This window comes from Chiloscyllium punctatum, chromosome 12 (genome assembly GCF_047496795.1).
Source record: "Chiloscyllium punctatum isolate Juve2018m chromosome 12, sChiPun1.3, whole genome shotgun sequence".
Taxonomy (NCBI): domain Eukaryota; kingdom Metazoa; phylum Chordata; class Chondrichthyes; order Orectolobiformes; family Hemiscylliidae; genus Chiloscyllium; species Chiloscyllium punctatum.
The window spans coordinates 42,245,000-42,269,193 of NC_092750.1; the positions used below are offsets into that span (position 1 = coordinate 42,245,000).

Sequence of the window (24,194 nt, forward strand, 5' to 3'; positions counted from 1 at the left end):
TATTATATGATATTTGTTACTCATTGTATTTTACAATAATTTTATATGTTTGTAAAGTGAGAAAATTTGCTAATAAATATATTTACAAAAAAAAGGGCTATTTGGCCCAACAACTAAATTGGAAGAGCCTCCCATTTCTGGAGATCCCGCCTAATATTGTCGAGCAGGTGAGCAAAGTGAATCCGGAATAACCGATTGAACATGGGGGTAATAACAATACCTAGGTATCAGAAACCCGCCCGTGACCACTTAAAGGGGAACCTAGGGCTACCTTCAACCTCTGGCACTTCCTTGAAGTCCCCCAAGGCATAGCCTCTGAGTTTGCAAAGTTTATCTTATATCCTGAAATAGCCCCAGATGAATTAATACATTGTATCAGATGGGCTACGGAGGTAATTGGGTCTGATAAAAACAGTAGGACATCATCAACATACTGTGTAATCGTGTGTGCCCTCGATCCCACTTCCGGAGTGGATGTTCTGATGAATGGCCTCTGCTAGCGGTTCTATCACCAATGTAAACAACAACAGCAAAAGAGGTCAGCCTTGACGACTCCGCCTACTAATCATAAAGTTCCCAGACTTCACTCCATTGGTGATGACTGCGGCCAGAGGTGGTGATATAAAACCTCCACCCACCGAGCAAAGACCCCACCCAACCCAAACTGCTCTAAGACATAAAAAAGATACGGCCATTCCACTGGGTCCAATACTTTCTCTGCATCTAAGGAAATCACCAACCCCTGGATCAATCGTTGCTGACAAACTTGGACCATATTCAGCAACCTTCTCATATTATTAGAGGACCTATAGCCCCTTATAAAATCTGTCTAGTCATCTTTGACAATATGGGGCAACACCTTTTCCAGAGGCCTTAGACAGAATCTAAACCTCTGAGTATAATAGAGAGATAGGTCTGTCTGGGGCACAATCCTCAGGAACCTTCCCCTTCTTAAGATTGAGGGAAATATTTTCTCAAAGACATTGGTAGGTATTCATACATATAGGAGTGATTGTACATCTCCAACATCGACCCTGACAGAATTCCTATAAATTCCTAATAAATCTCACCCGGGAGACCATCAGGGCCAAGCTGCTTTCCCACTCTGAAGTTGCCTAGCTGCCTCCTGTATTTCCTGAACTGTCAAGGGGGCATTAAGTAGAGAGACCTATTTCAAGGTTACTCCCGGGTGGTTCAGGCTCGTAAAAAAAGGCTTCCATCTTGGCCGTCCTATCCTCGCAACCTTCAGACTGATACAATTCAGAGTAAAAACTCCAAAAAGCCTCATTAATCCTTTTGGCATCGTGTGTAAAGACCCCAGCGCTGTCTCTAACTGTAGTAATGGATAGGGGTGCATGTTTTTTCCGAGTCAGATACGCTAAATACTTCCCTGGCCTATCCCCATATTCAAGTTCTTTCTTTGTGTTTTGCGTCAGTATTGAATCCAAGGCAGCCCAGAGGGCCATAATCTGCTATAGTTTGGTCACCGAAGGCCTTGCAATATGTGCCACCTCAGCAGCTTTCAGCCGCATTTCAAGTGGGCACTGCTGCCCCCCCCCTCTGTTGTTTCCAACTAGCCGACTGGGAAATAGCTAATCCCATAGCAGAGGCCTTAGCAGTCTCCCATAGCATAGAGGGACTATTAGCCGTGCCTGAGTTCATAGTCAAAAACTCCTGAAACTCAAAAAATATTCCACAAATTTGGAATCCTTAAGGAGAAAAGAATCCAGATGCAAATGCTGCAAACTTAGCCCCTCACTCTAGGCCTTAACCTCCAAATATACTGTCAAATATACATAGATAGCTATGTCCCCAATTTTACAACCTGTAATCAAATCCAGAAGGGTTAAGGGAGCCAAAAAAAATCAATCCTGCTGTGACATTTATGAGCGTTTGTAAAAAAAAGGTGAAGTCCCTGCCAGTAGGGTGAAGACATCGCCAATACCTACCAGCTCCAACTCCCCATATAAGTCAACCACCTGTTGGCCTGTGAAGAGATAGTTGGGGGCCCACAAGTCATCCTGTTTACTGTCTGATCCAAAAGGCAATTGAAATACCCCCCTATAATAATATGTGTTCTAAAGGCACTCAACTTAGAAAAAGCATTAATCAAAAATTTGAGGGGATGCGCCGGAGGACAATAAACATTTAAAATGCCATTCGCCTCCCCATGTATCAGGGCCTTAAGTATCACAAAATGCCCTTGCTCATCTTTCACCTGTTCTAATAATGTGTACAAAGATTTTTCTGGATAAGTACAGTGACTGCCCTACTTTTAGTGAAGATTGAAAAGAATACCCAATCATGACCACCCCCCAGTCCCCACACCCCCCACACCCGTTATGGCTTCAGGTTTTCCCCATCGACAAGATGGGTTATCTGCAACAGGGCAATATTAACTCTTTCTCTGTTAAGGCTAGAAAGCACTTTTCTTTCCTCTTAAAAGGCAAATGACTTCCCTTAATGTTCCAGGTGCACCATTTAACAAGACACTTAGCTATATCCCCTTTCAGAGACACTCAAACCCCCGGGAGAGAGAATCCTGCCTGCAATGCACCAAGCACAAGTAAATGAAGACTCATAGAGTCGCAGAATTGTGTCTACAAAACCACTCTATCATAATTACCACTCTATTGCTATCAAAAACCTACAAAGAAAACCAACTATTAAACCTTGAATGGGAGACTCTCCCCCTGGCTGATTTGGAGCACTCACCCTACCCATCCCCTCCTGCACAGCTCCTTCAGGCCCGGCCCAAAGTCAGGATAAGCACTCTGCCCATCCCCAGCTCCATGTCACCCCTCCTTGTGACTAAAAGAAAAAACGAACAAAAAAAGGGAAAACAATAAAGGGCACCCACAAAATTTCCCATGATAAAATCCAGTTATAAAAATATAATAGAAACAACATACTCCAATTTTTTTTTCTTAAATTATTAGGTAAAGAAAAAAAGGTAAAAAGGGAAAATACAGGGAAAGAAGGAAGAGAAGACGAAGATTAAATCGGTCTATTTTAAAGTGTCTACAAAGTTCTTGCTTTATCCACTGAGTCAAACATATAAACTGAGTCCTCATGGCTGAAATGGAGCACAGCTGGGTACCTTATGGAGTACTGGATGCCCAGGTTCCTCAGCCTCATTTTAACTTTATTGAAGGACTTCTTCGTTCGAATTACAGCAGCAGAGAAATCCTGGAAAAACATGATCTTTGACCCTTGTGCAGCAGTGCCAGTGGGTCTTTTCCCAGTGATCTGGAGGCTTCTATCACTTTTTGCTTGTCCCTGTATGTGAGGAAGTGCACTAGGACCAGGCGGGAGAGCTGTACCAGCCCAGACTTGTGCACTGCGATCCGATAGGCCCTTTCAATCTACAGCCCTCCAAACTCAATTTGAAAGTTCAGGAACTGCGGCTGCCAGTTTTCAAAGAAGCTGACTGGCTGCCCACATTCTTCACCCTCTGGGAGCCTGACAATGCAAAGATTCATCCTCCGACCTCGATTTTCGAGGTTATCGATCTGGTCTTGTAAGGCCCACACTTGCCGCTCCAGAACCTGGATCTGACCAGATGAGGACTTGATTGCTTCTTCCGAAGCTATGGTTCGACCCTTCACCTCCTCCAGCTACTCCCAGAGGACTTGGAGCTCCCGTTTATGCTTTTGCAGCATGGTCACAATGGGTTAGACCTGGGCACGGATCTCCTCAATCGCAACCTCAACCTTCACAGTAAGTCTCGCCATCCCATCGCCAATTCCTGTGAGTCTGTCAGGCTGCTGCAGCCTCTAGCGTGCCCGGTGCTGCCGGGGAGTGTCCTTCCTGCTGCTGTTTGCTCGCTCCTTTTCCCTTTGGCATCTTTCCCACTCCAAATTATCAACGAATATGTGTTCTTCAAGTTTTTATATTAACAATTCCTATATATAAGTTGGCCAGGGATGGCCAGGAGCAGGAATAAGGCTTATGCTACAATTAGCCTGTTATGCCATTCAATAAGATTATGCATGATCTTCTTCCTCAAGTTCATTTTTTCATTTCATCCTGATGTCCCTTTGAATCCAAACCTCTGTTGGTCTATCAATGGGAGTATGTAATGGTAGCTATAAAAATAATCTTAAACTACTTCTCATCACACAGTGAGAGAGAACAAAAATACTTTATTGTGTCATTTTAAACAGTCACTACAAGCATTGTAGGCTGCAATCCCTGAATCTTAGAATGATATGTCTTTACTTGGAAAAGGTTATGACAAAATCAGTAAAAAGGAACATTTGGTGCATCAAAATGGTAGTGTGCTCAATGAACTATCTTCATTCAAATAAACCTCACATTTTTTGTATGTCTTTTAAAGTACTTACACCAAGATTGCAGAAAAAAAAGAGTTTTCACGTACTGGTTAACAACATTAAGGCAACTCTGTAATGCAGGGAAGGGGAAAAATTCAGCCCTCATGCTTTTTAATTAAGTAGCAAATCCATCATGCTGTGAATCTTTAAAACTGCACAACACAATGTGGATGTGAAAATATTGTAGAATTCATTTGAACAATTAGAATAGAATGTGGAAGTTATTGCTAGGCCATGACGGTCTAGTAAAGACTCGTACACCTGTAAACAACTTACCTGTAAACAGATGGATAACAAAACGGAGCATTGTCATTAATCGGAAGGATGGTGGCTCTGACAGGAATATCTGCGCACATCTTGTTCTTGTCACATGCTTTAACAGTGAATGTTTGAACTGATTGAAATCTATATGAGTCCCTATCCATTTGGGATAAAATCATAACACTTCCAGTATCTGAAAAGTAAGCAAAGTTGAAACTTTGGTTTCTTTTGACAACCATGACAAATGTAATCAGCGAGATACCGACACCTCCTGGATTACTACCACGCAAGAAAAATACAGAATGTAAACAAGTTCTCTGTCCAGTTAAAACACAATGATTTATAACAGGGTTGATGTAACTGATTTTATTCACATTCCAAAATTTGTTACATGCTGATTGAAAATTGCCTTTTTCCAAGTTGCTACTGACTACCACAGAATTCCTGCTGTGCAAAAAGAAGCCATTCAGCCCATCGGGTCTGCACCAAACCCCTAACAGTATCCCAACCAGACCTGACCTCCTAGCCTATCCCCAATATCCCCCTGCTTACCACAACCAATCCACCTAGCCTTCACATCCCTGGAAACTATGGGTTAATTTAGCATGGTCAAACCAGCCTCAGGTGACTGTGTGGAGTTTGCACATTCTCCCCGCATGTGTGTGAGTTTCCTCCGGATGCTTTGGTTTCCTCCCACAGTCCAAAGATGTGTAGGCTAGGTGGGAAATGCAGAGTTACAGGGATGGAGTTGGCTGTGGGTGGGATGCTCTGTGGAAGGTTGGTGTGTATTTGATGGGACAAATGGCCTACTTCCACACTATTAGGTTTCTATTCTATGAGTCTATGACACTGCGCAAATAGGGACATGCAACTAACTCATGGTTTGGGCGGGTAGCATCTCTGGGCTACATTATCCTTCCTCACTCTGACCTATCTGGATTCTCACAGTATCCTAGTCTTGCATTGCTTTGCCTTGTCTCTTTGTACTTTGGCCCCTCAGCCAGAGACACCAGGCTCATAGTAATGTGATCTTGCTGTTTAGTGCAGATGCAGAGCCAGGAAGGTCACAATTGTCAGCAGGCCTGAGTCAAGTCAAGACTTCACTTAGGAGATCCCAGTACAGTTGGTTATGCTACTTTCTCACCACCCCACCCTCCTCTAGCTTATCTCTCCACGCTTCAGGCTCACTGCCTTTATTCCTGATGAAGGGCTTTTGCCCGAAACGTTGATTTCGAAGCTACTTGGATGCTGCTTGAACTGCTGTGCTCTTCCAGCACCACTCATCCAGAATCTGGTTTCCAGCATCTGCAGTCATTGTTTTTACCTGGTTATGGGCAGTGTCCGATTACGAGTCCAGCATGGACACAGTCAGTCACTTGGGGTGGTCTGAGTCAGAACGTTCTCCACATAAAGGGTGAGGAGCCAAGTATCAGGTAGCCTACCACCCATCTGGATACATTTTGTCCTACTGTCAGCTGTTTGCCTCTTGGAATGAGAGGCAGGTATTAGCGGAGATGAAAGTGAATGACACAGCTGTTACTAATGGTGCAGGACAAGAGGTGCCCTGAGCAAGTGAAGGCATATAAAGTTAGTGGTATCAGGGCATGGGGTGAGAGTGAGTGGGGAAGATGTTGCCTGCAATACTGAGAGTGGTAGAGCATGAGCCTTGGTGGGAGGTGGGGACAGTAACAGAGACTGTGTAAGAGTGAAATATCAGAGAGAAGATCGTGGTACTTACATGGGTGGAATGGAGAGGGGTCATTCTAGTACAGTTATGTGCATTGCTGCAGACAGCTACACTGATTCCAGTGGCAATGTCAGACAAGGCTGCTGTGGTACATTGCCATGGCTTCCTCTCCTGCCCTAGGAGAAGAGGATGTGCCATATGTGCAACCCCAGGTCTACCAGATCCCTGCCCACAAAGTGGGCACCAAACTGTCCTTGTCTGTCATGCCTGATGCAAATGTCAGGAATTATGCCAGTCAGCTCCTGGATAATGCTGCTTGTATAGGTACACAAAAGTATTTTTAAAGGTGATGCCAGTGATAAGGATGCCAGTCAATTCCAGATATTCTGACAGCAGCGTGTTCTTCCAGTGCATAGTAAGATGCTGCTAGAATTGGACCAGACAATGGCATTAGGGGTGAGGCAGGTAATTAATGAGAAGATCCACTGAATTAAACACTGAATGGGCACTTGAGTGACCAGCAGCAGGACTTCCCCAGGATTACACTTATCTGAGGCATCAATCCCTTTAGTGCTGCCCAGCTTCAGAGGCTAGCAACTATTGACAGTGTCACTGGGAGTGGTCATGCTTGCCAACATTGTGCCTAGGGAGAGACTCAGGATAGTCATGGGCCTCAGGTCACAGAGGAGTGAGGGCAAGATGGGTGATGTGAGTCTCAGTTTGATTGAGAGGGGAGAAGTATTGGCAGCAAGATTAACAGGATGGTTCTTAATGACTTGTACATTCGATATTCCAAGAATCTCAATTAGACACTGTACCTTATTATGAGGGACCCGAGGAACATTCAAGCAAATAAATACAGATCAGAGGCTATGAATTCTACAGTTAGTAACTCACTTCCTGACCTCCCAAAGCTTGTCCACCATCTATAAAGCATAATTCAGAAGTGTGATTGAATATAATCTAGTTACATGGATGGGTGCAGTTCAAGAAGCCTAACGACATTTGGGATAAAGTAACACATTTGATTAGCAACCCAACCAATACTTTAACCATTTAATTCCTCCATCCCAGTGCACAATAGCACTTTAATGTGATGCACTGCAGCAATTTATCAAGGCTCTTTCAACAGCATCTTCCAAACACACAATGTATTCTACCTAGAAGGACAACGGCAGCAGATGTATAGGAATGCTACCACCTGCAGGTTCCCCTGCAAGGCGCGCACTACACAAATATCATACCTTTCTTTCACTGTCACTGAATCTTAGAACTCCCTTCATAACAGCACTATGGGTGTTCCTATACTGTAACGACTGCAATGATTCAACAATTCTGTTCATCATCACCTTCACAACGGCAATTAGGGATGGACAATAAATGTTAGTCTAACCAACCATGCCAACATCTCAATAAATTACGTCAACAGGGCTCGCTTTTGCGATTCCTGTAGGGTGACTATCATATCAACTGCTGATATACCAGCCACAATACAATGAGGCTCTTAAAGGAATATGAGTTGCCCATTTAAAGATCTCAATTAATAAAGCGGCAGTATGGCCACCTTCGAATCAATTCCTTACCCGTCATCCTCCAGCCCAGGTAAATAACTCCCCATTTTAAACACATCTCAGAGGAGGGAATTGAGTTTCACCAACATGTGTGACCATCTCCATCATTACTGCTGGGTCACAGTTAAGGAGAGGGTCAGGAGAAAAGAGGATTAAACAACATAATGTATAAACATCATTATTGTACCAGACATTGGTGAATGAATAAAATGAAAATTTTCTTTTATAAATGCACATTTTATGTAAAAAGTTACTTAGCACAGATTGTACATGTAACTATTGTTCTTAGAATGCTAATCAGTACTTTTAGATCACAACCCCAAATTCAGAATGGCAATCATCAATTACTGGCATAACTTACTTTTATCAACAGCAAAATAATTGCTTGCAGGTTCGAGTTGGTAAGTGATGTCACCCATATCATCGGCATCGGCAGCTATGCAAGTTGCAATGACTGTTCCAACTGCAATCTCTTCATCTAAGTCTATAATTGCTGTCTGCCCCGTGTCCGATGTTTCTCCAAAATCAGTTTCTTTGCCCTTAATCCTATTTTTGAAACTACATAATATAAAGTTAGTCAGACTGAAAGAAAGGAAAGCACGGCTCATTTTAAAGCCGCATATTAATACATGATGTTTTTAATTTTTCACCACTCTGCAACATGGTCCATGATAAGCCTCAATGATAATATCAATCCCTTAGACCATATACTGGGTTTACTGATTTAAAAGATAAAATAGTGTACAGAGGAACCTTGATGATCTGGCATTCGATTATCCGAATATTAGATTATCCAGCAAGATCGCAAGGTCCCGATGCTTGGCTAAACTGTGTTATCCGGCATTTGATTATCCAGAATTCAATTAACAAAACAAAATACTCCCCGCCCATGTCCTTCAGATAATCGAGGTTCCTCTCTACATGAAAACTAATCTTGACTATCTGCATGCAATGCATTTTCAGAACCAAATAATAAATTGACTTGATACACAATTGTTCTTTGCAGTTTGTCTCTTAGAAATTAACCATAAAAAGTAAAGTCACTATAGCCCTATTAGATAATATGGCTTCTCTTTAATTAGAGGGAGATGACTGGTGGTGGTTTAACCTGAAGATCACCACATCTTAGACAAGGGAGGGGTTAAGAGGGAATTCCTTCATAGTAACCTCAGCTATTGCAGGAATTGAACCCATGCTATTCGTGTCACTCTGCATCGCAAACCAGCTGGCCAGCCAAGTGACTTAACCTGAGTGAGGCAGGAAATTTTGCTGGCAATTTAATTGCTCAGTTTCCAGCAGAAGACTGAGGCTGCCTTTGGCCCCTAATTGCACTCTGCCTCTCAGCTTCCCTATTTTTCCAAAACAAGTTTACAGATTGCAAATACAGGCAGTTCTTCTATAACACAATGGTTATGTTCTTGTGCAACCTCGCATACAAAAATCGAATTTTAGAAATAGCACTTAAAATGTTGGCGATGTAATCGTCTTACAGCCAACACACGTTTTAAAAGTTTGTACTTTAGAAACAGTGTCGCCAATTTGTCAATCATGTTACAGTGAATTTGCATTAACAAAACACATGTTATAGCACCATGCCTGTACCAGGCTTGGGAGAATAGGCAGCTGATGGTTACTCAATAAAATTTCAATTTGTGTGCAGATAAGGTTTAGAACAGTATTTCACAAGAGTAAAGAAGAGTTTAGGTCAAACATAAACTTCCCTTCTCTTCTTGCCCGTACCATCTCACCCTCAGAAAGGGAAGTGAAAACTTACTGTCAAAGGCCTCTTTAGTTGCGAACCCTATTGTGAAGGATTTCACCTGAAAGCAAAGGTGACAGGACCCAAATCTGTATACTTAATGACTCCGCCAGATTTGGATTGCTGGTTTAGCGATTTGCTCAGAAATATTATTAAGAATCAAAAATCTGAGGAATCAGATAGCACAAGCAGGGCGGCACGGTGGCACAGTGGTTAGCACTGTTGCCTCACAGCGCCAGAGACCCGGGTTCAATTCCCGCCTCAGGCGACTCTCTGTGTGGAGTTTGCGCATTCTCCCCGTGTCTGCGTGGGTTTCCTCCAGGTGCTCCGGTTTCCTCCCACAGTCCAAAGATGTGCAGGTCAGGTGAATTGGCCATGCTAAATTGCCCGTAGTGTTAGGTAAGGGGTAGATGTAGGGGTATGGATGGGTTGCGCTTCGGCGGGTCGGTGTGGACTTGTTGGGCCGAAGGGCCTGTTTCCACACTGTAAGTAATCTAATGTAATCTAGAAGTCATTTAAATGAACTTTCATTAATTACCCAGCCAGTTTCTGCCAAGTGGGCAGAATTGAAATTCACACTGAGGTGACTCTAGAGATAAGAAGAAGGCAAGACATAAGTCAAGCAAATAATTTGTAGTGAATCACATACTGTACCTGAAGAGGCTGGAACATTATGCCTGAGCCTCAAACTAGGCCAACCATTATGCTGCACAGTCTCCCCATCAAATCCAGGAGGGCGGTGACTGTCAATGAGCTCTGTCCCACGGTAACCCATGTCCTTCAATGCACTATTGTCTCCCATCCTTATATATTGAACTGCTCCCCTTTTACAATTATTGTTCCCTCTGCATCCCAGCATGCTGTTTCCAACCCCACGCTTGACCTGCACAACTTCTCTCCACAGCAGTGGCTGATGCTAAATTCCAATTCCCAGGATTTACCATGGGCCACACCCCTGATCGACTTGGATGGACAGCCCCAGTTGAGGAGTGGCTGGGTCCTGACTGATATCTGTGTAGTTTTGACTGACATAACAAATCCCCATACTGGTTGCACTGGACCTGCAGACTGGCTGTGTCCTATTCCCTGGAGTGCAATAATACAGACTCCCTGGGGCTAAATGTTCCCAGTGGCTAATTGACAATATCAGACAAGCCCCTATTCTGAGATCAGACATTGCCTTTGTTGCACTAGTAGCCCTTGATTGAAGGCTGTTTTGCATGACATGACTAAGGATTACTCCTTTTTGACTTTGAAACACGGCCACATGGCTGATTCGTATTCAGTGTGTTTATTGTGTAAACCCCAATATACTATAATCAAATTTACAGATGATACTGAAATATGTGACAAAGTAAGCTGCAATGAAGTAATAGACATTTATAATGGATATAGATCAATTAGGTGAATGGACCAAAATTTGGCAGATACAGTTTATCATGGATTGGTGTGAGGTTAACCATTTTGATCAGAATAATAAAAAAGGTAATCATCATTTAAATAGAAAGAAACTTCAAAATGTTTTGGTACAAGTGGATCTGGGTGTCCTTGCGCATGAGTCACAGAAAGCTAGTATGCAGGTACAACAGGCAATAAGGAGGACAAATGGGAATTTTGGCATTCGTTGCAAAAGGAATAGAGCATAAAAATAGGTTAGTATACAAAGCACTCATAAGATTGTATCTATATCAATGACATGATTCTAGCATGTGTTGGGAATCCTGATTATGTCCAAAACATCAATTCTCCTGCTCCTCAGATGCTGCCTGACCTTCTGTGCTTTTCCAGCACCACACTCTCGACTCTAACCTCCAGCATCTGCAGTCCTCACTTTCTCCTCCTGATTCCCACTGTGAGGCAATCTAAAACGAGAGGGTATATTTTTTGGCTAAAGGGTGGTAAATTTAAACAGAGATTAGGATGAATCACTTCTCTCAAAGAGTTATGAATTTGTGGAATTCACTACTCAAAGGTGCAGTGGATTCCAAGACATTGAATAAAATTAAGGAAGAGAGACAGATTTTTAATTAGTTATGGGTTAAAGGACTATGGGGAGCAGGCAGGCAAGTGGAGTGGAGGTCAAGATGAGGGCAACCATAATTGCATTAAATGGCGGAGTAGGTTCAAGGGATTGAATTGCAATTATACTGTTCCTATATCTTATGTTCTTATGTAAGGCATCAGCACATGCTAGAAGCATGACATTGATGTAGAACTGTGCCATACAGCAACATGTCTATCCATTTGACCGATCACTTCTGACAGCTAAGACAATCTAGGAGAAAGTGAGGACTGCAGATGCTAGGGATCAGAGCTTAAAAATATGTTGCTGGAAAAGCGCAGCAGGTCAGGCAGCATCAAAGGAGGAGAATCGACGTTTTCATTCCTGAAGAAGGGCTTATGCCCGAAACGTCGATTCTCCTTCTCCTTTGATGCTGCCTGACCTGCTGCGCTTTTCCAGCAACACGTTTTTAAGCTAAAACAATCTGCTTGGTTTTGAGTCTGCACTCAATAGTTCAGCAAGATTGAAGGACTGTGAGCCTTTAAGCTCTGCTGGAAGGTACAAATGCAGAAGAGGTAAAGGCAAGGCAGAGTTACTACAAACATCCCAGCTGGCACAAAGTGAGTGGCCACGAAGCGAGCAAGCGAGGAGTGCTGAGATGTATCCTGGTCTAATTCATGAAATGGGCAGTTGTCTCCTGGTAGTCGAGAGTGTGGTGCTGGAAAAGCATAGCAGGTCAGACAGCATCTGAGAAGCAACAGAATCAACGTTTTGGGCATAAGCCCTTCATCAGGAATGAGGCTTGTAGGCTGAGGGGCTGAGAGATAAATGGAAGGGGAGTGGGATTGGAGAGAAGGTCGCTGAGAATGCAATAGGTAGATGAAGGTGAGGGAGAAGGTGATAGGTCAGAGAGGAGATAGAGTAGATAGATGGGTAAAGTGATGGACAGCTCAGGAAGGTGGTGCTGAGTTGGAGGCTTGGGACTGGGATAGTGGTGGGGGAGGGAAACTGTTGAAATCCACATTGATCCCATGTGGTTGCAGGGTCCCAAGGCGGAATATGGAGCGTTCTTCCTCCAGGCGTCGGGTGGTAACGGTTTAGCAATGCAGGAGGCCCAGGACCTCTCAGTGGCAGGGGGTGTTGAACTGTTCAGCCACGGGGCGGTAGGGTTGCTTGGTGCAGGTTGCCTCCTGGCAGTAGCATTACAATGAAAGAGTATTGCCCTCCAATATGTGGTACTGAAGTAGAAAGCTGTAAGTGGGTCAGGGATGTGCCATGATGAAGTGGTGAGGCTGGTGCACATCTGATGTCAACTTCTATTGGGAGGGTTGTTGCAGGTGTTCACTGCCTGTGTGGAGCATGCCCTGAGATGGTTGGAACTGCTGTCCCAGATGGAAGCTCAGAGGAGCAAGCAGTGAGCTGCATTGTCACTTCTGATTTCTATCCAGCGTCTGGGAGAATAGCGAAGTTTATATCAGAGGTGAGATTAGGCACTAATGGCATGCCAATGTTTATTTTTGCTGCTCACTATTTTCACCTCACCATTCAACATTTGATTGCAGAAAGGAATTTGGTATGCTTTCCTTTATTGGTCAGAGCATTGAGTACAGGAGTTGGGAGGCCATGTTGCAGCTGTACAGGACATTGGTTAGGCCACTTTTGGAATATTGCATGAAATTCTGGTCACCCTCCTATCAAAATGATGTTGTGAAATTTGAAAGTGTTCAGAAAATATTTACAAGGATGAGTCAGGGTTGGAGGATTTGAGCAATAAGGAGAGGCTGAATAGGCTGAGGCTGTTTTCCCTGGAGCATTGGAACTGAGGGGTGACCTAATAGAGTTTTAAAAAATCATGATGGGCATGGATAGGATAAACTGACATGGTCTTTTCGCTGGGGTGGGGGAGTCCAGAACTAGAGGGCATAGGTTAGGGTAAGAGGGAAAGATATTAATGGGACGTAGGGGACAACGTTTTCACGCAGAGGATGGTGCATGTATGGAATGAGCCGCCAGAGGAAGTGGTGGAGGCTGGTACAATCACAACATTTAAAAGGCATCTGCATGGGTGTATGAATAGGAAGGGATTAGAGGGATATGGGCCAAGTGCTGGTAAATGGGACTATATTAGATTAGGATTCTGCTCGGCATGGACGAGTTGGACTGAAGGGTCTGTTTCCGTGCTGTACATCGCTATGACTGTATGACTCTAATTGCATTTTTCTCAATAATAAAAATCTCATTTTTCCAATTTCATCATATTTTCCCAACTGTCTCATCATTTCCCATATCATTCAAATCTGGGAAAATTTGACTCTATGATGTTTTAACAAAATTATTATTTGTGCTCATTGTCTGCAATCCAGTGAGGGTTTAGACAAAGCAGAACCCAACATGCCATTAATTACTGGAACCTTCTCCAGCACCATAACTCTTTGACATAAAAACAGAAATTACTAGAGAAATTCTATAGGTCTGGCTCTATCTGTGGAGAGAAAGCAGAGTTAATATTTAGGGTTCAGTGATCCTTAGTCAGAAATGATTGTAGCTAGGAAAAGGTTGGATATATGCTGAAACTGGGGTGGGGAGAGAGGGCAGGAGTAACTACTAGGTGGAGATGGAGCCCAGAGAGAGAGAGTAGCAGTTGGGCAGAAAAAGCACTGAGTAATGGTCAGTCTGCTTCTTGTGCATGCACAATTATATTGCTTCATCATTGATTAGAATGGCTAGTCCACAGAGTTCCTGTTCTGTATCTTTGCTGCTCTTAATCTCTCTGCCTATTTTAAGATGATCCTTAAAGGATTCTTCATGAACCAGCTCAGTGGTGAACATTGCTGCCTCACAGTGCCAGGAACAAATGTTTGATTGCAGTCTTGTAGAACAGTCCGTGCGGAGTTTGCACATTCTCCCTGTGACTGCATGGATTTCCTCCAGATACTCCGGTTTCCTCGCACAGTCCAAAAACATGCAGGTTACATGGATTGGTCTTGTTAAATTGTCCATAGTGTCCAGGGATGTGCAGGCTAAGTGGATTGCAGGGTTACAGGATCTGGGTTGGATACTCTTTAGAGGGTCAGTGTGGAGTTGATGGGCTGAATGGCCTGCTTCCACACTGTAGGGATTCTATGATATGAAGCAAGTTTTTGGCCAGATGCTCTAATTTCATCTTAAGTGCCTAGGTATTACATTGTTCTTTACAGTCCTCCTATGAAGTACCTTGAAACATTTTCTTACATAAAAGGGACTACATAAATTAAAGTTGCTATTGAGACCTTGATAATTCATCTGCTCCAGTATAAATTTAACATAAAACTTAAAAACATTTGGTGCTAAAGAGAACTTGAAATTTTACTCCCTGATAAAGAGAAGCACCCCAGCAGCAAAAACCAGGCACACAAAACTTCTTGTGATTTGATGAGATAAACAAATTAAACACTGCCTGGCTGCAGAGTGGACCAGAACACAATCCTCTCAGCCAGCAAGAAAGACGATTCAAAGCTTATGTGCAATGAGTTTTGCATAATAGTCATTAGCTGCAAGACAAAGCCACCCAAAAGCTCAATGTTCATTATTATTTGAATGTTACAAGAAGTATTCGATTGTGTATAATTATGAAACATGGGATTTGCTTTGGCCATGTATTCAGCATGTTCTTCTGAGATTGTGTGATATGAACATTATTAAGCTGGCATGGGTTAAACTTCATCTTACCTCTAACCAGAGCTGTAATGCGTTTGGGAAATCTGGATACAAAAAAGTTGGAGAATTTTCAATGCTCAGCACAGCCATTCTTCATTTTAACCAGAACAAAAGAAGAAACATCCTCCAGCTTAAAATGTAACTAAATAGACTATTTTCTAACTTGAGACTTATCATCAGAACAATGACCAGTTGAAATTTCAACATTGAAAGCTCATGGGAATTTCCAAAATGTTTAACCTCAGTCATTCTTAACCAAACATGTTTCTCCTTATTCCAGTTGAAGGGATAATGGGGCCAATTTTGACACAGCAGTCCTGCCACCAGCCAGCCTCATCAGTCAACTTGAAAATTTAGGTGCAAGCTGCAGACTGTGTCCACATGATTAATTTCAAAGGTAGGCAGCACTTGAACTTCTGAAACATGCTATTGTTCAATCATTTTGCTTTCCAATAGTATAGTCCAGTAAAATACACCACAATATGCAATGCAGTTCATAAATTAATTGGACACTTACATGCACGACAATACTGGAGTATTGTCATTGACGTTGGTGATGAACACTTTCACAGTTCCAACAATGAACAAAGCATTTGTGTCCTCCACCTTCACTGATAACAAATAGCTTCAAATGATAATGACTTGCATTAGTTATACAGAAATGTGGTTAATAATCGATGTAGAGTAATTGGCATTTGAGAATACTATTGAAATACATATTAATGTTTATTTCTACTTGTAGTGTTCGCTCTCTCTCTCTCTCTCGAGAGAGAGAGAGAGAGAGCTCAGCGTTATACCTTGTATCTCAAGAACGTGGACAAAGGAATACAATTGTACATCCATATTCAACATGCTGAGCAAATAGGAGCAAGAATTTACAAAAAAAAAGACATGCTGAGTGATTGGGACAATCTACACCAGATATGATTTGGAGATGCCGGTGTTAGACTGGTATGTACAAAGTAAAAAAATCACACAACACCAGGTTATAGTCTAAAAGGTTTAATTGGAAGAACTAGCTTTCAGAGCGGCGCTCAGGACACCATCTGATGAAGGAGCAGCACTCCAAAAGCTAGTGCTTCCAATTAAACCTGTTGGACTATAACCTGATGTTGTATGATTTTTAACTTTGTACATCAGATAAGAATCAATGTTGAGAAGTGTAATGTAATTTTTGCTCCAAGACTTACAACAATATCTTCTTAATGGCAGTAGATTAGGAACTGTAAAGGAGCCAACAGATTTGTGTACCTCAACAGATAATCCCAGAAAAATATCTTACAACATTAAAAGTCATCAAAAGTGTAATAAACCTGTCTTTGGAGTGGGGACCTGGTGAGGGTGCATCATGAAAATCAGCTTCCTGAAGTTCATCTCAGAATGCTGGTGCCTCTGGAACAACAAGTGCTGACAGGGAGCAGAGAATGGGAAACCCTCTCACCAGGGTGATAAATTCCTTAAGGAAATTGTTAGTCTATTCAATGGATATTCGAGTTCATAGTTTCTTTTACCAAATCCAATAGTCTAGTGCATAGCTGTCAGGCTTACCACAGGGTCAAAAAAGGTTTATAGAGTCATAGAATCGTCAAGTCATAAGTTTCCCAAAATACACTAGTCCCACTTGCTTCTAATTCTCTAAACCTTTCCTATTCATGTACCTGTTCAAAAGTTTTTAAAAATGTTTTAACTGTATCTGCATCTACCACTTCCTCTGGCAGTTCATTCCACATACAAACCACCATCTGTGTGAAAAAGTTGCCCCTCAGGTCCCTTTAACATCTTTCCCTTCTCACCCTAAAAAATGACCTCTAGAATTGAACTCCCCTAACCTCGAAAAAAAAACCTTTGCTATTCACTTTATCTGTGCCCCTCATGATGTTATAAGGCTCTATAAGGTCATCCCTCAAATTCCTACAATCCAATGAAAAAAAGTTTCAACCTATCCAGCCTCTCCTTATACCTCAAACCCTCCAGTCCAGGCAACATCCTTGTAAATCTTTTCTGAACCGTCTCCAAGTTAATAATACAAATGATTTTGATGGGCCAAATGGCTCCAGACAGATGTCTACTTTAGACCCTGTTTCTGGAAAGATACTGGCATGTCCCAACGTAGCTACCACCTGCCTTTGCTGCTGACACCAGACAGACAGTTCCTGCCTCCTGTAGGAGCTTGGTGCCACTCACTGAGTACCAAATTTACCTCCTGACAGATTTGAACATTTAAATTTTAAAAATAACATTGCAAGAGTGCCATAGTTGAGGCACTAGCTTATGACCTGGAGTTCACCCAGGTCTTTGGCTCCCAAACACACTATGAAAATGTGACCCATAAAATGTTGGCCTTTATTTCTTAGCATGCAGCATTAAATAAAGAGAAACGTCCTGTCGTATCAGTCCTATGATATTTCCCAAGTATGAAGTATTATAGCAAGGAAGCCAACTATTTGACAAATTTTTAAAATATTTCCTTGATACTTTGCTTTATTTCCAGCAAAGCACTATCTATCAACAAAATTAACCAGACTTTTGTGGGAAAGTATTTGGGCAAACAAGGTTTACAGTTTACCGTTATTCAAACAACATAAACTAACTATCATGTTCACACAGAGCATTATACTGTAGCTGACAATGCCTTCAACATTCATCTAGACATTACTATTCAAGTAATGCATTCTTTTCTACATGTCCTCCGGCAGATTGCAAAGATTGCCTTTACTTCTTGTCTATATTTTCTCCCACAACTACTCAACATGGTTATTCTCTATCTCATAGAGGTATTTCTCTGTTTTCTCACCCCAAATATAGGAGAGAGAAGCAATTCGCAACCATCAAGTACTCTAGTATAATGTCAGTACAAGTCTTCCAAATTTTGTTTTGAGATCTACAGCATCCAAGCTGCTCTAGACGCTATGTTCCAGGTGAAATCATGCACTGGAGTTCCTTTCTGATGAAAAATTACATTTGAAACATAACACATTGGGCAAGGTTTTGGCTTTGGAATCAGGACTGCAATTTGAAACCAACTGGGAGACCCTTGCCTACACAAAATATATCTCCCACCATCCTCTGGATTTATCTCCTCATGTCACTAAACATCTTGCCCATTATTTCACTACATAGAAACTGATTAATCTGCTGAGTGTTTTCTGTATTCCTTTCTTCTTGTTTTAGATTTATAACATTTACAACATTTTTGATTTTGCTCCCCTTCACTATAAACCATTATATATTAAGTTGGGTAGAATAGAACATCAGAAATTTGCCCTTTACATTCAGTTTTCAATTTCACTTTATTAAAATTGAACTGTTATTAATTTTTCCCCTTGTTCAGCTTTGTGGAAGCAAAATAAACTTGATTCAAATTGTTGACACACTTCATTTTAGACTGAACTACACCAAATGATCTTGTGAGCAGGTTAGAAACAGAGATGTCATTGATTTAAAGTCAAATAGAAAGCAGGCTAAAACTTGAATCAGTTTCACAGCTATTAATTTCAATTCTTGAATAAATGACAATAGAGAAATTAGAATGGAAACGACTCTAGCCTATGCACTAAGCGTGTGGGTGCAACCCTTTGTCTTTGTGACTGAGCTCACTCCAATTCTTCTAAGTATCTCTATTGATTTCAGCATGCAATATCTCCGTCACATTACTCCATGAAACCATGAATTTAAATAGACAGTTAATGTTTAAAACCTATCTTTATGGGATGGGAAGCTCAATTGATAGTAGTTCAGAAAATGGTTTCTCAGCTTGGGTCTGTTGGTTGTCTATCACTTTTTCAGACAGAATATTGTGGGTAAAGACTTCACTCTTAAAGCGTATAATCTGGGTTAATACTTCACTGTAGTGTTAGGAAAGTACTACACTGTTAGTCCTCATAGCTTATAGATTTAACATTAGACTAAGATGCAATGGGCCGGTCAGGTGTATATAAGATTAGATGCCACTAGTTAAAAGCCAAGTAGCATTCTCTTTTCTCCCTGACTGCCAGATCTCTCTCTGCCAAAACCAAATAACTGTACATCTCATTTAGTGTTTGTGAAGCCTTGCTGAATTAAAATTATCTGGTGTATTTCCCATACAATGGTGCTTTTCAAAAGTAAACAACTGGCTTTGAAACACTTTAAGATATCTTGTAGAAACTATGATAAGATGTTTATGAATATAAATTCATTTTTATATAAAAACAAATCAAAGTAAATCATATTAAATTATACTCAGTTTACCTCCTTGTTGCATTTTCATAATCAAGAACGTTGGCTACAGATATTGAACCAACCAAATCTATCTGAAAGTCTGTGATGCCTGAGAGTGAATACTGTTGAAAAAAAAGTTAACATTTCTGAAAGAAAGAAATTCTGAAACACACACATTAAATGTTTTAAGTAAAACTAGTTCACAGATGCAGAAAAAATATGAGGGGTGGAAGGTTTGAAAATAGGCAAGTAGAAGGTTACTTTGGAGGAGGCTCCGTGCAAATATTAAGTGAAAGGTATTTCCGTGGCATATATAGCTGCACTCTCAGTGTTAGTCTTGTTCTTCAATGGCATTATCTAGGAGAAATCCAGATGCTGTCCTTTCTGCATGGGAGCTAGTTGCCTTCATGTTTCAGAGGGTATCACAATGGATTCGTCTTTAGTTTGGGGATGGAACGGGAAGGAATTGTCAACATTTTCATTCAACATGAGAGGAACATCTGATTTCAATTCAGCACCTTTCAATTTTCAGGCCTTTCTCCTGTTTGCATGTCTTCTGTTATTTTTTCCCAATGTTTGCTAAATTATTCTCACTTCTGGAGGTTCACATGATCTTTCCATTGCCTGAAATTACATCTAAGCTAACAGGTACTTGATTTGTTTCCTGAGACATTTGCTCAGATCTTTTCATTTTTGGCAACACTATTATCCCAAACTTTTATTAATATATACTTTTATTATTCATGTGTTTTATAGGATTATTTCTCTGTGGGTCATATTTAGCCATGGTTTCAGTTGTCAACCTGCGCCCTTTCTTTCGTATGGGTTAACTTTCTTCCCAATTTTGATTACATGGCTATATATGTTGCTAATTTTGTCTGAGATCTTTGTGCTTCTTGAATAGTATTATTTTCTGTTGCAATTATCCAGAGCTGATTTGGTATTTATTACGATTGACAGGATGTCATGGAGTCCGAGATAACATCACATTATGCTACAGCACCATCTACAGATGCAGTAACTTCCAAAACTAGTTGCCATTTTAATACATTAAATCATTAAAGATAGGAAACCCTGCTTGAAGCTATTACAATTAGATTTAAATCTTTTTTTTAAAAATGACTTGCATAAACATCACAATCTAACAACAGATGAAATGCCCAATGTTTATTTGTAAAATAATCTTAATATCAACGTTGTGGTCATGATTAAAAAAATCAGTTGTTGGTGTTGCAATATTTTGCATTATTATTCAAGTCATAGCTTTTTAAAATAAAATGCTGTTCAGCTATAATTTCAGAATTAAAAAGATGAAGTTGTCCTGCAGTCTTTTAGATTTGTTTTGTCCCTAAATCAGGTAGGAGGGAAGTAATTGTGAAATGATGGGACTGTTCGTAGCAATCTATTTGCCCACCAATTTGATGTTGACACTTCCTTAAGTTGGGAAACTGTTCCCTTCTTCAGGCCTTGCAACCATACCTTAATAGGAAAAACATTTTTTTAAGCAAACAATATTCTGACTTACTGTTAATGCATCATTTTCGTCTGGATCCTTTGCTGCAACTTTATATATTGGTGTATTGACAGCAGTGTTTTCTGCAATGTAAACCTCAACATCTGCAATATAGAATGAATTTAAAAGCTTGGAAACATAGTCTTCTCTGTTTAGGAGCACAGGGAAGATATCTCCTGTGTCACAACATCATAATTAGGTTCTTTTCCAAATATCTTTGTTATATCTATATATGGAGCACAAGGAAGCAATCCTCCTTAAGTATCAGTTATGGTTTTCTGGTTTGTCAACAGTAGCTGGAAAGTTCCCTGTGAAATATTAACAGATGAATGCTTAACCTATACTTGCATAAGATTCTTTTGTCTACTATCAACAATCCGTTTCCATTAAACAGATCAATGTTTCTATTATGTGTGGACAAATTAATTTGATATAAAAATGTGATGCATCAAAACGGTTGAGTTGATTAATATCCACCCATTTTAGATAGGGTTTTGTTTAATGCACTCTTAATGTAGAGTTGTTTTATTACTTTGATCTAAAATAATTCTGACTTCAGTAAGCTATGGGATGTAATATTTATGTTTCTAAGATAAAAATTGTCTATCTTTTTCACCATTCCTCATTTCCACAAACAGGACTTCTTGTTCTGCATATTATTCTCAGGCTGAATTGATGGACGGATGAACTGCTCCCAGCCATTGTCAATGCCACTTTGTAAAAACGTTGCTAGGAAACACTGAAAAGCCACTGGCTGTAAATCACTGTCCTGTGTAGGTGTTATGTGACTTATACTTGATAATTTGACTAATAATCTGACTGTGGCATTTTTATGATTTTTTGATATATACTTTACAGGGTTAATATTTGCAAATTTATGGTCATGATGGAAGTCTTTACTGAGTGGCTTACGGGATTATTATAACCTCTTTCTGGACTGCATTTCCATTTAACAAGCATTACACTTAGAGACCAACATACTACTATATTGTCCTCTAGATGGGCATTCAGGCATTCCTGTGCTCCCATACATCAATATTCTGTGAAATCTTTTACAGAGCTCATTTAATTTTTGTTTTCATTTGCTGATAGTAATGAAAAGTGGAGCGAATCTTTATTTATAAATACATTTTGGCATCACAAAGCTTCTTGAGCCAGTTTTATTGGTTGCACATTTTATTGGCATATTGATAAATCTCTGAGCTGGTGCCACCTTTTCACTTCTGTTCATGTATTTTTGATAGGTACAGGTTTAAAGGGATATTGAGCAAAGCTCTGGGATACAGGCTGAAGGGAATAAATGGCTTACACTTATTGCTATGGTCTTATACTCAACTTATATTAAAATTCTTCTCCAACATTCACTTCTTAGTCAAAGTAGTCCGTTCTGGATGGCAATTTCTTCTGGTCAAATTTGTTGCAAAATCACAAATGAACAATTATGATTTTATTACAGTTAGCAAACACTTTTAGTAAAGTCTCAGATTGACCGCTCAATCATTTTTTAAGATATAAATCAACTTGCAAGAAATTGAGAGGTATTCCCACTGACATTAGGACCCATTAAATTCTCTAGCCACCTACTATTATTATCACAAACCATAGAGTTGAAAATTTGAAATGGTTAGTAAATTAAACAGACATAAAATGAAACACTGACTGAAACAAACTAAAATGAAACACTTCGCACAGAAGGGCAGGCCTCTAGCTCACACTGGACCAGGCTGCAGTGCAGATTTACTCACTCACTCTCCTAGCACGCATTCACTTAGCACTTACCTAGATGCTCACAGCCTTGCATTGACTTTTGCACTTTATCCTCTCAGCCACAGTTTAAAAGATCACAGTTCTGTGTTGCTATTCAGTGCAGACACAAAGCCAGGCAGTTTGTCATTGCTAGTCTATCGCCATCCACCAAGGAAGTGGACATCTGCTGTCCAGCAGATTGCTCCCTCAATCTCACAGCTGCAACATGTACCAGCAGTTTATGCAGCAAACACACTGTATGTGTAATAAACAAATGACATGTTTTAAAGTCTAAGGGGAGTAGTCCTCCTTGAGGTCCAGGGAAATACTTGTTGGTCAGGTGGTCCTGGCATAGTATGACATCAGTCCTGAGGCTTGGACAAGGTCATTTGGTCACTTTGGGCAATCAGGTTCAATATCCTTCCTTTTTAAAGTCGTGGTGAGTATTTCCAGCTACATTGAGTGGAAAAAAAATGGATTTGCATCAGACAAGAAGGCTGCCATAGGGGGTGATGGGTAGTTAGTGGCATGTCCTTGAGATGATTATGTGTGAAAATTCACTAGGACTGTCAGACAGAAACCTTCCTTGAAGCTCAATGAAAATTATGCTTACTCTGTAGATGAATACTTTAACAGCATACAAAAAAAAATGTACTCCTACAAAATATCATTTTGGGTAATATGAATTAAGCTCCTACAACAAATATCTGCCCTGAATTTGCAGCATTCTGTAGTAATCTTCCATCTGCGATACACGTCTTTAAAATGGAAAGAAATTTCCAGAAATTATGATGTCAGTGATTTGAACAATTATTAACAATAATGTAGATACAAGATAACATCATTTCTTGAGACTTTTTCACTACATCACCTTGCCAAAAAGGTTGGAAATCTAATTGTTATATCTCCTTCCCATTAAAATCAGTGGTGAGATTGAGTTTACTGAAATAACATCAGTGATCACCACAACCACTTAGACCTTTACAGGATGGTGCTGAAGGGTTCAGAACCAGTACTCAATCACTCAGTGGGTTGCCTGAGGGTTAAATTTGTACTTGGAACTTAATTGGAATCTTAAACCTCAATTAAGCAATGAAATAAATGTTTTGACAGGCAGACATGATCTGGTTTTCTGCCAACCACTATTTTTCTAATGTAATTTATTGAACTGTTGTCCTGATGGAGTTTGTGAATTGTAAGTGGCAAAGAAATATGGCTGAAAATTACAGACAGTGCATGAAAAACTCCTCTGCACGTGAATTTATTCTTCATATGATGTATATATTTATATTGTTTTAATAAAATCTCAGTGAAATTAATCTAGCCTCACTGTTCAGTCCATATAGATTGCAACTCATCCATATGTTATTTGGTCAAAGTCATTGCTCCCAAATACATCTCTGTTTAGAAACCTGTTATTTATTC

At 40.6% G+C, this 24,194-nt stretch overlaps 1 protein-coding gene across 1 annotated transcript in view; it reads right to left on the reverse strand.

The window, feature by feature from the left end:
* LOC140483476 (cadherin-related family member 3-like) overlaps nt 1–24,194 on the reverse strand; it is an 83,525-nt gene that overhangs the window by 54,005 nt on the left and 5,326 nt on the right. Inside the window, exons 4-8 of the mRNA XM_072581673.1 lie at nt 21,036–21,127; nt 19,541–19,632; nt 15,828–15,935; nt 8,215–8,411; nt 4,611–4,788 (exon numbers count right to left, since the gene is read on the reverse strand). Of these exons, the coding sequence (XP_072437774.1) occupies nt 4,611–4,788; nt 8,215–8,411; nt 15,828–15,935; nt 19,541–19,632; nt 21,036–21,127 (667 nt within the window). The remainder of the gene's footprint in view (nt 1–4,610; nt 4,789–8,214; nt 8,412–15,827; nt 15,936–19,540; nt 19,633–21,035; nt 21,128–24,194) is intronic.